The following is a 21,626-nucleotide window of genomic DNA, read 5'->3' on the forward strand; positions in this document are numbered from 1 at the left end:
TTTGGATACCAGCATTCACGGTCATCTCCACCACCAATCACCTTTTTACGTGAAGGACTCTGAGCATCAGTATGAACTGGATAACTGTTGTGGTGAAACAAGCTGGTTTGACCCCCCCCCCCGCCTCAGTAGTGATGAATTATTGAGCCACTGCTAACAGCTTGTGGTGTCTGCACACCCTTTCACTTGATTATACAAGCCCATGTGAGGAAAAAAATGAATAAAAATCAATCATGTAATTCAATACCTTTCAATAACCACTGCTGAACAGACATGCATCCAATAAACACCAGCAACACCTGCATGAGAAAGGTAAAAGAGGCTCCTCTCTAATGAGGACATTAAGAAACCCGAACATCTTCTTCCCACTGATTGACAGTCGCAGGCAAAGAGCAGAGAAACTCATCAGACGCGTCATGCTGTCAGCTTTGGATGCAGACGAGCTGGCTTCAGGCCTGAGTGTGGAGAAGTGTTTCCTCATTTCTCAGTTATGTTACCCGAAGCAAGCGTCACTATATTCAGAGAATCTTCAAACAACGTCGGGGAGGGGAAAAACAGCTTCTGAGACGAGGCAGTGAGCTCTGGAGACATTTAATCTTGGAAAAAAAGAAGAAAAATATGACATCCCCCTCAGGCATCGCTCCTTGTTTACATCATCAACTGTGCCATCAACAATGTACTAATGAAAGATGATGAAATCGTGTCTCATTTGCGAAGATAAAAAGAAAATGTGAAATTAATTACCCTGCAACAACCTCTTTCCAAAGTTCAGCTTATATCAGGTTTAGTCTGCGGATCAATCACACTCCAAACACATCCAAACAAATACAAAAGTTACACAGAAAGGAGCCGTTACTAAGAGCCAGGGGCAGTTCAGCAAGAAAAAATAAATAAAACCAACTATATCATTTAGAACTGACGAGCGAGAAATAATGACATTGTTCTTGCATGAGCAAAAGCCAGAACGCTGCCTGCACAGTGGCGAACTGAGAGCTCTCCCTGCAGCATTCTGACACCATCTAAATAAGGAGGTTGATGCGAGAAGAAAAGAAAAGAATCCAGCAAAGCAGGGTGAAAAGACTGCCATGTGAGACGGAGCTCTTGTGGCTGGGTTAAACGAAGGGCAGAGCCCGTTTCAGTCAGTTTGACTCGCAGACCCTGGGTCAGCTGCCCTCTTCTTCGCAGGCCTTTTGGGACTCCACCTAACAACTCACAAAACAGCATCCGAGTCAACACAAGCGGCCCCGGCTTCACTTCCCTGCCGAGCTGCCCGACGTTGGCAACGAGCCAGCGGCAAAGAGCTCTCCCACAACTTTCAGAGGTTTCTTGAACTGCACCTCACCACGGTGAAGGTTGCAGGTGCAAATTGAAGTACATCCTCTACAGCAGCTTTTTTTCTCCCACCTGGAGCGACCTGGCTCGTGTTTACTTGACATTTTCTCCGCTTTCTGCTCTCCTCTTAGCAGCGAGAGACGTGATGTGATGCAGGTGCACGATCCCCACATCAGACCCGCAGCAGAAAGGTGTTGTTTTTTTTTTCACTTTTTAAGTCTCTGACGTGGAACGTTTCCTTCAACTCTTCCTGTTCTACCTGTTGTCCAGCTTCCACTCCTGTGGGACGCATCAAGCTGAGCAATGAGGAAAACGGGGGAGTTTGTTGGCAGCCGAACATCCAGCAGAGGAAGAGAGTGTTTTCTTTTCTTATGGAGTAAGAAGCCACTGACATGAGTCACCCCCAAACTGTGAGGAGGCAAAGATACCACAGCTCTGCAAGAACCCGAATGCACCTGTGCCAAATAAGGCAGAGAGGCCGCATTTCTAAGGGTATATTGGTTTTTCCGCTATTAACCATTTATACGTCCCCCACCCCATGATGTGTTTTTGTATCTCATTAGAATTTTTATGGTCGACTCCTCCTCACTCGTCGAGATTTACAGTAGGGGAGACGTGTGGTTGTGCTTTTATCTAAAATACTTTACTACAAATTACATCTATGTAAGACCCTGTACAAATATCACAGACCTTTGTGTTTTAATGTCAAACACATGGTGTTCCAGTAGTACCTACCCCACTACTGGGGTGGGTTGTAACACTTTAAATTAAGCAAAAGCAGAGGCCACACCATAGAATATGCTTGAAAAAAAAATGGAATAATAGAACAATCCAGAACAATCTGTGACTGACCATAACTCAAACATACTATGGTTCTCCCAGGAGTTTGTTCTTGTAGACTGTTTAAACACACACACACAAACTCTGGTAACAATATGAGTGTTTAAAGATGCTCCTGTAGCCTACATCAGGCACATCACTGGCTCCCTGGTCCCTCAACCTCTGCAGTATCTGCTCAGTTTAACATGGCAGATGCCATGTTCCTCCACCACTGATCTGACTGACTTGCCCTTCTTTGAAACCTTATCAGATGCTTTTTTTTTTTTTTTTATTTTATTTATTTATTTTTTTTTAAAAGCCATCAGTAGGCACACCTCTCTCAGTTTTTATTTTCCACTGCCTAGGTGTGCTTAAAAATGAATAAAAATAAAGAAATATTAGTTTTCTGTCAGGGGATGGTTGTAACACCTTTTAAGATATATGTTACAGCCCACCCCAACCCTGCCAGCCATTGTTTAGCCAACTGTATTTGCATAGTTTGAAATTAGCCGGTGGAAAATGCATCGCTGTCTGCCTAACCAACTACAGTTTCAATTTCTGTAAGTTATAAGTAGTAAACAGTTTGGTGTTGGCCAATAATATTACTTTCCTACCTCAAGATCTCGTTTTACTCAAAATCTGAATGCATCGGTTTCCAGGCTCGACACAGAGATGGAGTAGAACGTGGTCAAACACGGAAATGATCATCTGACTCCCATCTCACCCCCGATTGGTAGAATTAGTGGCGTTACGACTCTCCCCATGTTACCATACCCGGTCTCCAAGGGTTCTGTGTGATGAGGCTTCTGTGTGGACGCACACACACACCGTCTTACCTCGTCACTTTAAAGCCATGGGGTTGTAAGTGTTTGGATACAATTTCCATCAAATATGTCCTTGCCAGTGATAAAAAAAAAAAAAATCATAGTCCACAGACCTTAATTCCCGTTTCAGTTTCTAGCACGTAACGAAAATAACCGTTTTCCTTCATTTTATTTCTTATGATAGAAAATGATCCAATTCAACGCTGTAATAAAAGCCATTCGTTTCTTAAACCAAGTTGGACGGGACATTTATAATTCAGTCCATCTCCTCAGTTGCTCACAACAGGTTCCAGGCTTCATCAGCCAAGTTTAAAGGTCATATGATGAACCGCAACAACTCTGAGGCATCGCTTGCATCTTGAAACATGACTCAGCTTGCATCTCATGAGAATATAGAATATCAGAAGGCCTTGTGAAATTCTTGAAAAACGACTAGATCCTGGTTCCATTCCTTTCTCAGGGCTGCAGCCTTGAACGCCAAGGCCCAACTATGCTGCCGCTTATAACTGCACCATCTTTCCCCCCCTCTAGCCACCGAAGACAGGAAAAAAAAAAAAAAAAAAAGTACATTAAACCCGTTTGGAATGGCTTCTGGAAACCAGTCTCCCTGAAACTCTGAAAACATGAATATGGCACTGTTGATCTTTTATCTTTACTACACGCTGAACACTGGTGTTTATTTCAGGCCAGAGCAAAGGACAAAAGACTGCATTCGCTCATTGTTCGCCTCCATCTTTTATGGATGTGTATTACTTCATGTGTGTGTGCGCCCATTTGTTGTTTTTATGCCCGAGCGCACAACAATTTTCCCTCTGAGGCAATAAAAGTAAACCTTGAACCCTGATCAGAGGACCTGAGGAGACACCCCATTAATTCAGACCTGCGTAAATACCGAGGAACCCCCTGCTTCTACATAATCATTTCCGTTCGGTGTCGAGTAAAGAAACCGAGGCGACTTAGACACGGGAAAAACAAAAGACATTGTCGGTTATCAAGAGGAAAATTATTCTAAGCTTGAAAAATGAATGAAAGAAGATGAAAACACGAAAGAAAGGACAGAAGATCATGAGGTTTTTTTTTCAGATTTTTCTTTTTTTATAGTTCAGATATTAGTGATGACAGCAGGAAAAAAAAAAAAGAAAAACATAAAAGCACAGATTTGTCTTGGTTTTCTTTCTTTATGGTTAGAGATGCCTATTAGAGGAGGAGATCAGAGATGAAAACTTAAGGGATCAATAAATGTAAACAGGCTGAGAGAGACAGATCAAAGGAGGCTCTGAACTTCACCATTAAAGAAGAATTCCCACCAGTTTACTCCCAGCAATGCGGCATGAAATGGAAAACCGTCATCAAGTCAGAAATACAAAGGGAGATCTTACGCTTAGGCTCAGTATGCAAGGTTCCACTTTGGGCTTTGTCATCAAGGCTATGTTTCTTTTTTGATTTGATTTTCTTTGCTTCCCCAAACTTCCTTTTTCACCCCATCTGTATGTGGAAGGTGAATTTGCTAACTGCCATCAGACAGTCTGCTATCTTCGTCGTCTTTGTTACGTAGTCATTGCAGTGCAGTTATCGCTTGCAGGCTCTGTGTCCCGGGGCTTCTCGCTGCTCAAGATTTGATATTGAGGGAGCGGGCAGACCTGTCGTGGTGCCAGTCCCTCAGACGAGCGTAGCGAGGACTCTGAATCTCAGTGAGGAACTTTTCCCTGACCGCAGGCAAGACAGATATGAAAACAGAGAGAGAGACAAGGAAGAAACAGATTGCAGAGCAAAGAATAAATTAACGAGCAGGGGGAGCAGAAAGTGGAGTGAAGTGCACAAATTGACAAGATGACAGAGTAGTTAAGGAGTAACGCAGGTGGAACAGCACACACGTCAAACCAGATTTGCAAAGCAAATATCAACAAGTCATAATATATTAAAGATTCTTAAGAATTTATTAAGACTAATTCTGAGAATAATTGGACTTTAATCCAAGTGAATTGTAGCTTCATAATCATCATCATACAGTGGTGCTTGAAAGTCAGACCTCTTCAGATTTTTCCCTTTACTAGCGCAGAAATACAACCAAAGTCGTTTCATTTTTAGTCCTACAGAAGATGAAGAGAACTCCGCTGAACAAAGTCTTGACCGATACAAAAACTATTTGCTCTGTGAGGAAAATTATACAATATTTTACAATAAAGTGCCTAAAGGATCCGAGCCGCCCTTCGTAACTGTAACCTGGACGTTACTGTCCCGTGGATGTTGGGCAGTTATCCACACAAGTTCAGTTCACCTCTGGTGTTGATGGTGTGGATTTTGCTGATATAATCCAGGATTCAAAGAATGAATAGAAGCCATATTACCACGTTCCACAGAAACGTTTTTATATTGGAATGCAGCATTTTCCTTTGTCTAAACAATCATCCGTCTTGTCCATGTTATCGTTAAGGATGTTCTGTTTTTTTTGTTTTTTTGCCACTAGTGCCGAAGTCATTGTGTTAATATTAACATCAACTAATGTGAGAAAAACCTTGAGCTGTTTACCGCTGCCTGTGTTCCTCGGCGGCGTTGTGAACCTTAAACTTTGCAGGTCGATGAGGAGGGTATTCATATTCTTAAAATTTCCTCCATTTTCTCGGTGTCTGTGGATTTGTGAGGTCCAAACTCTTCAGGGATACTTTTTGTAATATTTTTTAACTCTTGTTTTAGGGTTTTCTGAAGTCTCCTTTGTCTACACCACGATGATCCACTTCCACAAACAGTGGCTTAAGAAGACAAGACGGATCGCTGTCACTTAATCCCTAAATAATGAATGGCTAATCCTTCGGTTTGGACTCACACGGGTGTGCAATATTTGATCAGTGCTTCAAATGAATATCAGAGTTTGATATTCATGTCAAATTTATGACTTTCCTCTTTTTTCCCTTTTTTTTTTTTTAGCTTTTCTGAAAATCTAAATGCTTTTGCTCCCATCTATATGGAAAAAAAAGCTAAATCTAAAGGGTTCACAAACCTTTCAGCACCACTGTTAGAAATTAAGAGTAAAGTTTTTTTTAAATAACCATCATCATCAACACACGAGAATCACACTTTTTAGTCCAGTCTACATTTCAGCAGCAAAGCAAATTAGCAAACATTTTCAAAACCTCGCGACGCCATCTCGCAGAGTCTCGCATTCACGTTCACAGCACAGCATTTAGGAAATTAAAATGCAATGCCAGAATTTAAAGTGGCAAATATATCACAACACACAAGAGGAAGATTTAAAAAAAAAAAATAAAAAAAAGAAGCTGCGACCATCTCTTAAACTGCCAAACTGAAGCCTCTGCACACACAGACACACGTGCACAAACACAAATACTCGTGACTATTTAAATCAGCGGCACTCAAATGTTTACCTTGACCTCTTCATAGTTTCATCATCTGGGTCCTGCACTGAGAGATTCAGGAGAGACACGCATCAGATCGTCTCACGGGCTAATAAAGGCACTCCTAACCTACTGACTGACTTCAAACATGTAGGCAAGAGATCACACTAAGAATGCACTCAACATTGTATTCAAAGAGGCTCTTCTTTTACTTCATCTAATCGATTTTATCAGACAGTCATGGGAAATAATGCACGGCTGTCACAGAAGACAGCGGCCATCTGAAAGTTGCAGCTACAAAACTGAAAATAAATAAATGGACAAACCTGTTATTCACCTTTCTGTCACTCACACAGCTATCACCTGGGAGCTGCTATGATCATTTAATCAGTAGCAACTGCCCCTCCTACACTTTCTCCTGACAAAGAGACACTAATCCATCACTCTTAACATGCCAGGCTCGGGCCCTGACTTACTGAAGTCGGTGCCTGTGAGCTGGGCCAGGATGCGGAAGGAGCGAGACTGAGTGGTGCCGGTGCGGGGCTGCCAGTCCTCAGTGTCCTGGATCAGCCTCTTCTTGCTGCGGTCGTTGGGGATAAAACAGGGCAAGTTCTCCACCCTGAGGCTGTGCCTGCACACACACACAAACCCAGCAGCAGCACACAGCAGGCGTGGTTAACTCAACCCAATCTACGGTAGCGAAATGCCCACTGCACCGACCCAGGTTAGCAGGGAACTTTTACAGACTTCTGAACACATCATGCAGCACTCAACACGAGTTGAGCAAGCATCAGTGTCACACCAGGAGGGAATTAAAAGGCACCCATTACTAACAGTTTTTCACTGGAATACCGTCGGCTCATAAATGGAAATGACCACATCAGAAATCACATTTAGAACAGGAGTCAAAGTTAGAAAAGCCGACAGACCTCGGCATTCAAAAACTCAAAAAAACTCAAAAAAAAAAAAAAAAAAAAAAAAAAAACTCAAGGTTTTTATATTTGATAAACAACTCAAGAAGCAGCAAAAGAAGAACCGTTTGCTTTCAAAAAAATGTCTTTTTCAGCGCAGCTTTAGGTCAACTACAGCATGCACGCATTCATCAAGAAGCAAGCAGAGGAGAAAGGATGAATGCTCACTAATGAACTGCCATCTTCGTTCTGTAAGCCAAATAACTGAATCTACTAAAGAGCATCAGCGCCTCGCTTTCTTTTCACAAACAACCTGACCATAATAAGCTGCTAAGCTGACAGCCCAGCCAGCATGCAGCTGCCCCTTACTTGGACTGTTGGTAGATATCGTCATAATAAGTAGCTTCACCCCTGTGGAACAGACCAGAGACCAAATCAAGACTGTGTGAAATTAGCATGAACGAAAAAGGAGAGAGAGGATTTTAATGAGTAAAGAACCGAATACAAAATTAAGCTTTTTGTTTGTTCGGATTGTTGCATTTAACTGGATAGTAAACGTCTCCATTTAACATAAAATGGTGTGATGAACTCTAGCATTATTGGGGGGGGGACACGGGTAAGTGGTTGAGAGGTAACTTACCAGGGAGTAACTAAGTATGAGTGTGAATGGGGATTGAAATGGAAAAGAAGAAACTGACATTTCACACTGGACTGCAAACGTGAAAGAAATATACTAACTTGTCAAGGTTTTCCATCTGTGGAGTTGAAAGAAAAGAAGAAAAGCACAAAATGAGAGACAGAGGTCAGAGCTCAGAGGGGGAGGGGGGGGTGGACAGAACATGTCAATACGTGACAAAAGGTTGGACACAACATGAGATAGAAGATACAACTAAATGCAGACAGCAGGCAAGAGGTGACACGAGGCGTGCTGTTATTGTCAACAAGCTTTGTGAGAGAAACAGAGCGTTGCTTGTCTGTCAAATCATCCGCTGTCACCGTGACCCAAAATGACTCAGTAGACTGGCACAGAACCTTTGCTTCTGTGATCCCCTCATCCCATCTGCACAAATGCTTTGGAAATATGCAAATGGCTGCAGTTTCTGTCAAAGGAAATAATAAAAATAACCCACTGCGTGATCTCTGTTACACCGCGTTCAGTCAAATAATTCTAAATAGCAGAGCAGTGACGTGCCGACAGCGTAAATTTCCGTACAAATAACATCACAAAACCTGCTTTGTCGCATCAGGCCTGGACACATTAAACATGAGCTGCTAAGCGTTCAACTGCTTTTTGTGGCCAATCCAACAAATTCTTCGCTAAACGGTTTTGATGAGGCTCTCCGCTTTTCCAAGAGGACATTCAGCCATCTACGCACAAGCCTCACACACACGGAGCCTCTCCGGAGTGCGCGAGTAAAAGCTGTGTGAGAACAATTTATGAGTGAAGCTAAATGCAGCGACAGACCACATCTCACTAGCAGCTGCCATCAGAGCACTGCCATTACCCAAATGACAGGAAGTGGCCTGGCCCGTCTGTATGGCTCGAGAAACTCGGGCCATACAGACACTTTTTTTTATTTTTTTAATCCGTTAAAGAATATCCGCCCCCTGAAAAAGAATCCGTGTAAGGTTTTCAAGAGACTCGCCAAGAAACAAATCAAATATTAACACCAAGGGTTATGTATTTCTCTCAGTTCTGGCAAGACCCATTTATGACGTGCTCCCAAAAAATGAAATTAATTCACAAATGAAAAAGGATCCCATCATGGTTAAAATGTGCTATGATCAAACTTTTCGCACATAACGCAGCTCCCCGATCCCACGATGTCCACAGCTTCTGTGCAGCCGTTTTCACTCATGTTCTGAATGAGACCATGTGTGAGTGAAACAGGCCATCCTCCAGGAGGTAAAAGTGACTGATGCTGCCTTCTCTTTTCTGTTTGCCCACATTTTGCTTTCCATTCATTCATTCATTCATTGATTAATTCTACGTACGTCCTCCAGAGAATTTCCAGTTGTGACTTGCATCGTTTGCTTTTTGTTTCCCAAAAGGTGGGAAAGTGAATACGTACCTCTGCAGAGAATGGCTGCACAGCAGTTTACAGAACTAAAGAGCGGTGACTGAGAACTAAAGCACATCCACCAATGATCCACATTAAATCAGCTTTTAGTCATCCCTTATGTTCCACTATACAGATATATCAGCTGGAGCTTGAAATACGCAATTCAGCCAAGTATTCCAAGCTGACTTACAGCTCCAGAGGTTATTATGATACACTCTATATCACATCAGTCTAAGGCACATCTCGTGTTTCCCATTTTGTCGTAAGTCTATAATAACTAAATATTCTTCTCCGCAGAGAGCCAGCATACATTAGCTGCATTCCTCTTTGCTGTGATGCGTTTGAGTCGGTGACCGACTGTTGGCAGTACACAGCAGAAATGACCAAACTACATTCTTTTACATCCTGATGGAGTTGCTTTCTGTTTTTAATGGGAAGCTAGAATAATGAGGCTTCAAAAGCACCATTAAAATCACATTAGTCACATTACAGCTCCAAAGGTAATAGTGTTGATTTTTCCACCTACCCATTCTGTGGCTGTTGTGTGCTGGCAGGGCTCTGTGAGCGCGGAGTGTTAAGTTTGGGTGAGTAGGCCACAGGTTTAATCGCAGGTCCTGAGTTGGCACTACCACCACCTGCTGTAAATGGCCGCGCCATCTTGTTAATGGTTGTGCTTGGGGCAAAGGAGTATTTTGGCTGAGCAGAAACCGTAGGAAGCGAGTCCTGTGGGTGTGTGGGAGAGGGAGACAATGCAGCACAGGCACAACATGCAGTTAGCCATTTGACACACAAAGAAGTTTCGCCCTTGCACAATCCCGAGCTTTTCCTGTCTCTCACAGCAATTGAGTACAGTGAACTCCAGCAGCAGCTCTGTAAAAGCCTGCGGCCTTTTCTCTACACAGAAGAAATGCTTAAGAAGTGGAACACTGCTTTTTTTTTTTACTCTAACTGACTGTCAGCAGAGGACTGGTCCAAGTAATCTGCTGCTGCAGTTAAAATGAAAATGCTTAAAGTGAGAAAGTGTCATGTATTACTGGCATCTCTCACTAACGAGATTTCTCACCGAGCTTTATGCACGGGTTGCAAAAGCACACCTACCAAACCGGAACATCGATTTTGTATTTGTATGTTCTTCACCAATAACAATGTGCGGCACGTGGGAGCTCATAGCCCTATTGTACTATTAAAGACGGCAATCAGTTGGGCAAGAAGCTGCCAAAAAGCGTCAGAGAGAGACTGAATGCATCAGTACTCTGGTATCAGGGATTGTGCAAGGCGCAACAAAAGAAACTACAGGAAATTCCAAAAGCAACATTCACAACACTTGATCCAGCAAACAAATCATTCAGAGGCTCACTGGAGCTTGGCTAATGCACGGGGCATGAATAGTGCAGGAGATTCACGTGAATGTAAAAGACAAAGTGACATAGTGCAGTGTTTAATTCAATAGTGAGTAAGGATTAAAGGGAGCCTCCAATTCTGTCGTCAAGCAACACACCACAGCAAATCATCCAGGTGTTCCAGGTGCAGAGGGGAGCTCACACTTTCAAACAAATGCAGTCTTACCTTAGTATCTTGGCTCGCTTTGAAAGCTCTGAGGAAAGAAGACAGAGACGGTACTCAGAAATAATGACGTACTTTCAGACTCATGCTTCTCTTGTACTGATCAGCCAAAAGATTAAAACCACGTATGTTAAGCCAAGTGTTGAACAGTGACCATCTTGTTGAAAATCTACCAGCATGTAAGCGTTGGTTTTTTTGTATTCATGTGCACGTTCACCTGAACAGTCTTGCAGTAAGAGCCACTCTGGCAGCATGGAGTGAACTTGGAGGATATTAGGCACAAGGTTTCAATGCTGTGGCTGATCAGTGTAAAAGAAAAAAAACCAAAAACTATTTATTGTCAGAGCAAAGTCAATACTTCAAGCCCGCTCCAAGTCATTACACATATAGCTGCAAAATCCCTCAAAATGAACTTACAAGATGAAAATAAATAATATATATTAATAGTCTGATTAGCCAGTCTACTCATGTTGAAATATCGACTAAAATGTGAAATCTTGGATAACAATGCGAGTGGCTACGAATGGGACTAAGAAAAACTTTGCATGAAATATGATTTATAGTCCTGCTTAATTTCCACTTTTATTGATGAGCTTAATAAATTGTGTCCTAACATCTTCAGCATCATCCTAATACCCCTTTTAGAGAGCTAAAAGAGGCTGTACTAGTCACCATTCAATGCTTAAAAAAAGAAAAAATACATTTCCTGGATTTGTCACATTCCCAACTCCTTATAAGTGCCTCTTTGTTTTTCATTATCAAACATGTGGTTCAGATGAGTGGAATAAACTAAACTTGATTTCTCATACTGTTTACGTTTGTGATGCCCGGAGGACTCCAATCCGTGGCAACATCTCAACAACTAAGCTAATTAGCTGAGGGGGGCTTTTTCAAAGAAAAAATGAGTAGTTGGAAAAGATTCATCCATGAGAAAATACAGCACATGTCCCAACATAACTCACCACCATCCCCTGACCAATGTTTGAATGCACAGCGCTAGGAGAGGGTTATGCAAGAATGAACCAGTCCTGAAGTTGTCCTCATTGTTTCAGGCTACACAAAACAATGGGCAGCACTTCCTGAGACGATGAGAAATGTGTAACCGCTCCTGTCACTGCTTGCTCAGCCACTGATAGAGCGATGTTAAAGGGAGGACGACAACAGCGCTGACTGACAGAGGGGAAAAGAGGAGGCGTGCTGACACGTCTGCACATGTCATATCTCTGGGAAGCGAATGATTGTGACATTCATAGAGCTTGAGATTAACTTATCCCACAATTTGATGAGTCAAATGGAATCGGGGGGGGGGGGAATATCAGGGATGTGTATGATTTACTTTGGCACACGGGAACGGGAGAAGATTAAAATCACCGTTTCTTGGAAGAAATTAGCTCGCTGCGGCCGAGTCTGATCTGCGCCGGAGCCGAATGTGAACACTGCATGACATCATTTCCTACCTCATTTCATGGATCACTTATTTCAGCCGATCCGTGCTTGGCTTTCAAGCGCATGTCAGATAAAGTCAGAAATTTGACCGCAAAGAAATCTTCCATGGCACTGTGATCAACTTTGCACACATCAAACATAACCCAATCACATCCCAGGAGGCCAGCCACTGACACTGAAACACTGAAGTATGGACTTTATGTGTTTGTGGAGACGCTGCATGGTCTACTCTGTCCAAAGCACAGGATCTATTGCATACATAATATATATATATTATTTTTTTTTATATATTATATATTTTTTTTTTTTTTTTTTTTTTTTTTTTTTTGAGTCCGCGCCCTAAATAAGAGGCCCTGGATAAAGTTTAAACCTTAGCAATAAAAAAAAGACACCAGATGATCATTGACACTGAACAAAATGAGACACTAAAACAAACAATAGCCCATATCTCTTCACAGAGCAGCTGTCCTCCTCTCCTGACATAAAAAACAAAAACAAAAGCAGTGATATAAATAATACTGACAATAGCTCTTCTCTGAATGGCATTTCAGGAAAACAACATTTGCTTTTCTTGCGATATAAAGACAACAGGACAGAGAGAGATCAAGAGCGGAGACTGGGGATTTATCGGCAGGGGGAGTAAAAGGAGAGAGGAAGAAAGTGAAATGTTTACAAAAGCTGGAATCCACGAGGACATGAGAAATGGACAAGGGAAACCGCAGAGTGCAGGAAAAATATGCCTGGTGTTAAGTAAACATTCCAGCTTATTAAAGCTCTATCACAATAGTCCCCGTAAAACTGATGATACAGAGGTGAAAGAAAAGAAACATTTAGATTTCAAAATGCAAAAATATATGTTCAGAAACTGTATCGAGGTTCTGCTTGAAGAAGAAACTACGACTCATTTTAGCTTCACCATATAATACAAGGTTTTATGTTGGGAAAACCCTAATTCTCACGGGTAGTCCCACTGGCAGTGAAGTCTGCGTCGTACGAATGTGACGAGTGTCGATTGTGCTGAGACAATGCAGAGCAAACCGGGCTGTCTAAAGCTCCGACTGCTCAGCAAAGCGATGGCTCTGCTTTTTTGGAAATTCTTAAATATCCTACTGCTGCTCCCTCGATCCAAGTTGGCAAAGAAAGGTGTGGAGGAATTTCAAAGCGGAGCCTCCTGGTAAGCAACAAAGAGCTGAACAAGATAACAGCTTTTCTCCCATTACTTGTGAGGATCAAGAAAAAGAAAAAAAAATTCAAAACGACTCCCCTGACAGCAGCAAACTCATCTTTTATTACCTCACAAGTCGATACCTTCTCATTTTCTGAGGGTTTAGGGTTCTTGAATGATTAGAATTCATCTTTCTCTGGGAGCGAAATCTTTTATTCTTCTAATCAACCTTCTGATGAAACTTTTTTTTCCTCCCCCCTTCTTCTTTTACCTCAGAGACACTTTGTTAAGAACTTCAGGCGAGACCAATGTGAGCAGGTGTAAGCGCTGCCTGTAGGAGGGCTTTCTACTGCTAATTAAAAGGTTTTCTGGCCCACGATTAACAGAGCGGCTCCATCTGTAGAAAGTTTCTTTCATTTCTTTTTTAACTTGGGGCACAACACAAGATACATAAGGTTTCTCTGAGAAGGATTAGAATAAAAAGGGAAAAAAAAAAAGCACACACACCTGTAGCTTAAACTAGAGCTGCTGGGCAAAACTTGACTAAGTTGTAAAAAAATCTCATGCCCACACACAGATACTAACTTCTGCTGCAAATGCGAGTCAAACTGAATTTGTGCCAAAACCTTTAGGAAAGTAAAACTGATTGGCTGTGTCCAATGATAATCTTAACATACTTTGCAACTAGCTGTCATACTTGGGTACATTTTGAGGTCTTCGTGGCATCTTGTCCGAGCACAAATGAAGGCGAGTACACGATGCTTTGTGGCGCTCTATGAATGAGATAAAAGTCTAATTCTGCCGCATCGTGCGCTGCCAGACGACTTACCTGCTGAGGGTGAGGGTGAGGGAGTCCGTCGCTCCTCTGATCTTGTTTTGTGCCTCAACGTGGGTCATATCCTCAGCATTGGTGTCAGAGATGGACACCACCCAGTCTCCCACCCCAACTCCGGCCTGGGCTGCTTTTCCACCTGGTGTAAGCTGGAGGAAATAACACAGCCACACGGGTGCAACTCTAGTAAATATAAAAAGCCCACCACTGGTCATCATCAAAAAATAAATAGGAAATATACATTTTAGTGTGGTTTGCGTATCAAAATATAACCTTTCAAAATACTAGGAATACAAAAAAGAATTTTAAGTTTCACCATCATATCTTACAGTTTCTCTAGTCAAAATATTTTTAACTTTCGTAATGCTTTCATGTGTAGTTAAGTATTAATAAGCATCTTACTTTAGTCCAAATAAGATAACAAAAAAACTATTTAAACTGTACACATTACTGCTTTAAGTCTAACCTTATCCAGTCATCAGGTTAAGAATAGATTTTTTTAAGTTACTGAAATAGAAACCAACAAAGACGATGATACAAGATCAGACAAAGTTAACAGAACGTCTTCTTTTTGAGAGATAGATTCTTTAAATTGGCCCCAAGAAATAAACAAGTGCAATAAAAATGTAGGTGCATGCAGTGTTTTGACTCATGTTTGCATAAAATGTGACGAGAATCATGAAGAAATGTGTTCAGCCGAACAAAGCCTCATCCACCAAGGACGCATCCAACCCCATTATTGGAGGTATTTAACACTTATAAGAGTCTTAAAACCCTCGAGGGAAAAATAAAGAGCTAACTTTATCAATAATTCCCAATCGGCTCTCAAATTTGCCTTTTTTTCCCCCCATATTGATTCACCATTTATCAGACATAAGAAAGAACACAAATAATCTTGGTGTCTTTTTTTTTTCCCCCTCCAAACACAAAGAAGTAGGATGTATTTAAAACTTCCTGTCATTGTTACAGCTGTGTCTCGCGCATTTCTAAACACACCAAAAGCCATGTTCAGCTGACTCTTCTGTACCGTCTGTTAACAGCTAATCATTTACTCGAGGAGCCTGCGTGTCTGGGTCCGTTTCACTCACAGCAACACACATTTTAGGGTTATCGTGATGTCATCAGTCAACAGCGTCTTATTTAGCCCAGATGTGACTTTGAGACTGTGAGAGAAGTGCTCGATGGCGGCAGACAAGCACCATGTGTTACCATGAGTCACGTCATTTACCGGCATGAACCATCTACCTTTTCCCCCCACCCTGATGGGTATGTCATTGACTGACAAAAGAGTGACATCATCCTCTCGGGCTGTGGGGCAGGCTGCAGGCATATTAGTCAGTGCAGGAGTCAGGGATGGAGTCTTGTTACAACAGGAAAAACCTGACAAAGCTTTCGCTATAAAAGGAAATGTTTTTTTACTTTTATTTTTTTATTAACATGTGCACTTGTAACGCTTCCACCCATGTCCTCTAATACACAGAGAAGAGATGGCAGATTGTGAGTAGAACGGGCTTCGTCAGCTTACCGATGCAGCTTAATGAAACCTGAGAGCGGTGTCAAATACACAGAAAAACAGAGAACAAAGTGTGCGCCATCAGATAAGAGAACAACTGTCGGGATTTCTGGCACTGAAAAAAAGACCAAAAAACTGTTTTATAAAAAAATATCAGGAGTATTCTCTGGTGTCATGGATCCCTGTAAATGTTCGCTCGATCACAAGCTCAAAGGCCTCGGCAGCTCAATCAGGGGTTTTCTGCCATGTTCGGCTAAGCTCTCGCGCTCGCTGCTGCTTTGATTCTGCTGCACATTAAACACAAACACTTGCGTGAGCTGGGATGTAATGTGCACCGCAAACCGATGACGGCTCGGGCTGGAAAGAGTTTACGTCGGTTCCGAGTGAAAACATGGCAGAGCTATAAATGGGAAGAGATTAATTCCTCGGGGGTTATTTAAAAATCACACTTGTTTTACAGCCAAGTTCAAACAGCACTTCAGTTGCCTTTGATTTGCAGTCACTGGAAGCAATTAGAAGGGTTAGGTAAGAAGTTTTTAAACCCAGTTTACCACGAATCTTAAGATCTAACAGCTTTCATGTGACGTATCGCGAACGAGTGCAGAGCCTCTGTGGTTCAAGAGACAGATGCATTTCCAATCACTCTTTGAATCCCATGACTTTTTCATCCGTTTTGATATCAGCTGAAAAGAAATGGAATTAAAGCGTTAACTAGCACTCTCACTGTGGTCCAACACCTTAGACCATTCAGCATTACATTAGCCGAGTCTGCTCCCATTGGTCAGCTGATGGCATAAAATGGTGGAACACAAGACAGCTGCTCATTGTTTGGTTTGGTTAGCTTATACCAAATGTGCTACGAGGCTGGAATTATGCAAATATGGCGTAGAGTGACGCAGGTGTAGATTCTCTGATTCCGTAGTGTTTGGGCAACTGGACTTCTTTGCTTGGTTCTTGAAGACGTTTCACCTCTGATCTGGAAGGCATTTTCAGTTCTCGCTGACACAAAAGCAAAGAGACACTATAACACTGCAGGTAAAGAGAAAACTCAGAAAGCAGAGTATGATCTCTTTACACTCAGCAGCGGACACCTAAATGCACTGTTAGAGACAAATGTAAAGTTCTAAAGTTTATGGACTTAATATTATATCATATGCATGCGTGTGAGCTGCGGTGACGGACACAGACACCTGCCTTTCTGGCTCAGGTTCAGAGTGCAGCTGCTCCCTCACTTGAGAAGGCAGCAGTTAAAGTTGCTGCGCTCAGACCTTTGGTCGGTAAGGGACAGAGAAACCCTATACCTGCCTCGTCCTCCCCCCCCCGGCAGTTTGTCAATACAGGGAAGGACACTGGAAAACATGCACTTTTTCTTGCCACACACACACACCACTATAACCTACAAGAACCACAGCTTGAACGCAGCCGTGTTGGCATAATCAAGAAGATTACTTCCTGACAAGGACACCTAATAAATGAAAGGCAGACTCCACATGTTCTGTATGAATATTCTAGGAGCTCCAGTCACATTAATAGCAAGACATCTGTGCAACTTGGAGTGTTCGTGACAACATTCGTGGCCTGTTTCAAAGCTTTTTGGCAGAGCGTGGCAGGAGAGCCGTTTTGGTTTGCTATCAAATTTCAAACCGTTAGCCAACCTCGCAGAATGCAGCAATGCTTTGGAGAGTTTCTCTTGAGAGACCTTACAGGTAAAGCCAGGGGCTCATATTTGCTCTCAGCTGGTTAGGCTTGCTTTGGCAATTTGCACAAAAGTTTGTCTACAACTGGTGATATACTGGCAATGTAACTCTGCACCATCTCACTTTTATTCTTTCCACGGCTATTTGGGGGTTGAGAGACTGTCTGTCCTTACATCACTCACACAGCACAGCTGATGCAATGCCATAAATATCACTCTGAGAAATGGAAAACTAAACCTGCAAGTATGTGATTCCCCCCTGTGCCCCTGTAATGACTGCAGTGGAACACCTAGCACTAACTCACCTAAAAAACACTGCTCACAACACAGCACATATCCCACCAGAAGAAATGCCCCCTGTGGCCAATCTATCAGCACAAACTGAATTATTAATTCACCCCTCTAACAAGGCTTCTCTTTTCCCCCTGAGCGTGTATGCGTGTGTGATGTTAAAAAGGATGCCTGTGATAAAGCAACAGATGGCCTTCAAGTCGGACAGACCACAGACTCCATGACACATCCAGCTGTGGTGGGGAGGCCGGACAGGCATTCAAAAAGAAAAGAAATTCTCTCCACTCGCTTATTAATGTGACATCATTTGCAATTTTCACCCCAGCTTTGATGTTAGTGGTGTGGCATGTGTTTGTCGATAGAAACCAGATGGTGCTGCTCAGGAGGCTTAGCTGTGGTGTCATAATGTTTATGGAACGCAACGGCGCCGAGATTTGGGGGTAGATCTACGGACAGGCCTCAAAAAAAAAAAAAAAAAAAAAAAAGAGTGAGGCAGACTCAACTGAAACATCCTCAATTCTATTCTCAACTCGTTGAAACAGGATGTCGGCACAAACACATGCTGAGAGATAAAGTCTATTTAAGTCACAAGTCCTGAGGAACACAACAACAAAAGACGGCACAAGGGTTGGATGGTCAAAAAAAAAAAAAAAATGTGCCGACATCGTCTTAGCATCCCCACCCCCCATATGTTGAAATGTTCTCATTGCCATGACATCAAATACCGACTCCTTGGAAAAAACTGGAAGTAACTCACGAGGTGCCTTTTGGTGCCGGTTCCAGGACACATGAGCCGACGCACTATTTGACACCAGGGGGCAAACGGCCTTATTAACGCACAGCAAAGCGCCTGTTAGGAGGCAGGAGGATTCGCAAGTTGAAAGAAGGGCTTTTTTTTCTTAGTCTTTTTTTAAATAAATCATCATTTCCTCCACCCACCACCACCACCACTTCTGCTTCGACTAAGAGAACTAAAGAAAAATCAGAGGGACCCAACATAGAACGCTCACATTCAAAAACTCTGCATGTTTTCTCAACTGATGCATGTTAATGTATTCCTCTTTTTGCCCCCCCCCCCATCCTTTTCCACATTTACAGTGACTTAAAAGTAATGCTCATCATCCCTCTGATCTCATTGGGAGAGAGTCCCCTTGAGAGTGGGGGAGTTCATCATATGGATGAGAAGAGTGAGTGTGGAAGACAGACGCAGGGAGGAGACAGCAGGATGGTCTGTTGGCAGCGGCAGGGTGGATATGAGAAAAATCTTTGGAATGCTGAGAAAGCATAGCTCTCAAGGCACGCAGACAGAGGGAGGGAAATGGGATCGTTTGTAGAGGAAAGCCATAAACCAACTCCCTAACAAGAGGCAATAAGTTATAGAACCACGACGTTCCGAATCAATATAAAGTGTTTTTTTTTTGTTTTTTTAAAAAGACAACCTACTTGCAGAGCGTCAAACAGACATCTGTGAAATATAAAGTTACTGTTCTACTATAAACAATCCTGTCTCAAGCTGTGCTAAACGTCTTCCATCTTGTCTACGCAAAACCCAGTTAGTTTGGATCTTTCAGCAGTTATCCCTTTTGATCGCTTTGCCTCACTGACATTCTAAAAACCTTTAGTCCTGTCACTCCACATGTTCTTCATTCTGTAATGGCTTTTAAATGACTGTCTCAGTTAAGATCCTTATCTCATCAGCCGCAAGCCAGTAAAGTAAAACCACTAGCTCATTTCATCCGTTGCAAGCCCAGTAAGCACAGGCCTGAGTTCTCTGTTGTCACGTTGCCAAGGGACGCTGTATATGTTTGAGGTTTACAGCCCTTTGTTGGGCTGTTTTCATCCTCTGCGACTGTTGGATTCTCGGTCTCTTCCTTTATGACAATCAGGATGAGAGCCAACAGTCCCTGAGAGGCAAAGAGACAGAACAAGGCACATGCTAATAACTCTTGTACCCTGAGGCCTGGTGGTGTCCGGGATATTAGCCACCATCCACTTGTTACAGCTTCAAGCTTATAAAACAATTGTTTTGCTTTCCCCCCCTATTCAAGATTGGAAGCAATGAATATTTCAAGTCTGAAAAAAAAGAAAGAAAGAAAGAAAATGGAGATGCGGGTAGGCTTTGAATCGAAAAAACAAAAACAAACCTTATTTCTGTCAGCGGGGAAATGATCAGCATGCGTAATGTACCTGGACTGCAGAAAAACTGGCCTCCCACACTCATTTAGTGAGCACAGCTCAACAAGAACTACTGACTCACCCCCATTGATATTCACCCAGCAGTACACATTGCCTGTCTAGACTGAAATTAATCTAAGTCAAGAGTTATGTCCCACCCAAAATCTTAGTTTTTCTTGGGAGGGGGGGTCCTCCTGAGGTCATTCTTCAAATAAGATTTTAACTTCCGTTCGTTCTTTTGTAGAAACAAGAAAATGTCACGAATCAAACGAGGAACATTGCGTTTCTGACGGTGATGTCTGCCAGAGAGCAGAGCAGATGAAAGACATGTCCTGACATGGTTGGTGATAACTGCTGTCATCACCACAGGATTACATCAGTCTAGCACAGGCCTCGGTGCGATGCTGCTTGCAGTTTACTTAAGAGTAATACTTAATCCTGCATCTGGTCGTTGTGCCTCGTCTTGACGCTCTGTCAGAAAGAGAGACTTTGCGTACACGTGGGGGTTCTGAGACGACTCAATTTTCTCTGTTAAAAAGGAACCGGCAAACCGAGACAGAACTAACTGATTAATAAGCGTCAGCCGGTTTGATATTTGTGGATCAACCGAGCTTACACAAGTGGAAAAGTCGTGCAGAACAGAAAAGCAGATCTGTGAGTGCAACAGCTGGCTGCGACGCAGGAATTATTTTATGTGCAGCTGCAAGTGTGAGCCTGTATGTTTGTCAGGCGAGGCGGCACTGCACTGCACTGCACTTATAAGGCCTGGAAAATGGTTGCTGCTCGACTGCAACTGCACTTTATTTCAAATTCAATTCTGTCACGACAAGATGGCCTAACATGGAGAGTGCAAAGCATTGTGAGACAAATAAGAGCACGTTCCTGTGCCCGGTGAATGCGGCCCATTCAGAAGGCTCTGCAATCCGAGACCGGCCGCGCAAGACGTGGGGTGCAACGCCATGAAAATGTGAAAATAAACGCCACAGTTTGAACACAATGCCTTTTGTGGAAGACAGAGAGACGTGATATGCATCTGCTCAGGCAGGATCATTATGTGGTACACAAACAGGTACTTAACACTGACAAGACACGTGCCAATCGCCCAGAGACTTCAAATAGAAGCGCCGAGGAACATAAAATGGCTTCTTAGAGTGACCTTTCACGCAAATCATTTAAGAGGAGTGCCAAAGAAAAAAGGCCTTGGTGATCCATACAAACTGAGAGCAGTACAAAAAGGTGATTATGATAGTTGTTTCTTACCCTTGAAACAGCGAGGGGCATGTTGAAGTCCTTGCCTCCCTGCAGCCTGAAGCCCCACGGTGCGGGGCCGCTGAGGGTAACAGTGTACATGTTCATAGCCTTGAGGAAGAGGGGGGAAAAAAAGGAAATGTTTAAATTAGGCTGAAAGCCAGGAAAAGGTCTTCAAGGTCTTGCTGCTGGTTGTCTGTTTTTGTTTCCAGCTAAAAAACACACACATTCCACGAAGGAAATGATATTCAAGTCGCCTTCTTTGCCGTTCCAATAGAACAACCCTGTGAGAAAAAGTCTTTAAATACTTATTTTGGCACAAATAACCATTAAACTGTTGAAATTAGGCTTATCATATTACAAGTATGCACAGAAGAGTGAAAGCAGTCCAAGAC

The 21,626-nt window shown here is 42.6% G+C and overlaps 1 protein-coding gene across 4 annotated transcripts in view; it reads right to left on the minus strand.

The window, feature by feature from the left end:
• pdlim7 (PDZ and LIM domain 7) overlaps positions 1–21,626 on the minus strand; it is a 28,601-nt gene that overhangs the window by 4,918 nt on the left and 2,057 nt on the right. For 2 of the 4 annotated variants that reach the window (XM_072395982.1, XM_072395983.1), the window contains exons 2-5: positions 21,244–21,342; positions 14,306–14,457; positions 10,869–10,896; positions 9,829–10,025 (exon numbers count right to left, since the gene is read on the minus strand). In XM_072395982.1, the coding sequence (XP_072252083.1) occupies positions 9,829–10,025; positions 10,869–10,896; positions 14,306–14,457; positions 21,244–21,342 (476 nt within the window). Of the gene's footprint in view, positions 1–4,447; positions 4,682–6,358; positions 6,396–6,804; positions 6,960–7,608; positions 7,681–7,977; positions 7,995–9,828; positions 10,026–10,868; positions 10,897–14,305; positions 14,458–21,243; positions 21,343–21,626 lie in introns of those variants that run through there. The other 2 variants (XM_072395984.1, XM_072395985.1) reach the window with 2 other exon arrangements.

The sequence above is a fragment of the Leuresthes tenuis genome, unplaced genomic scaffold (assembly GCF_036924035.1).
Source record: "Leuresthes tenuis unplaced genomic scaffold, fLeuTen1.0.hap1 SCAF_11, whole genome shotgun sequence".
NCBI lineage: Eukaryota > Metazoa > Chordata > Actinopteri > Atheriniformes > Atherinopsidae > Leuresthes > Leuresthes tenuis.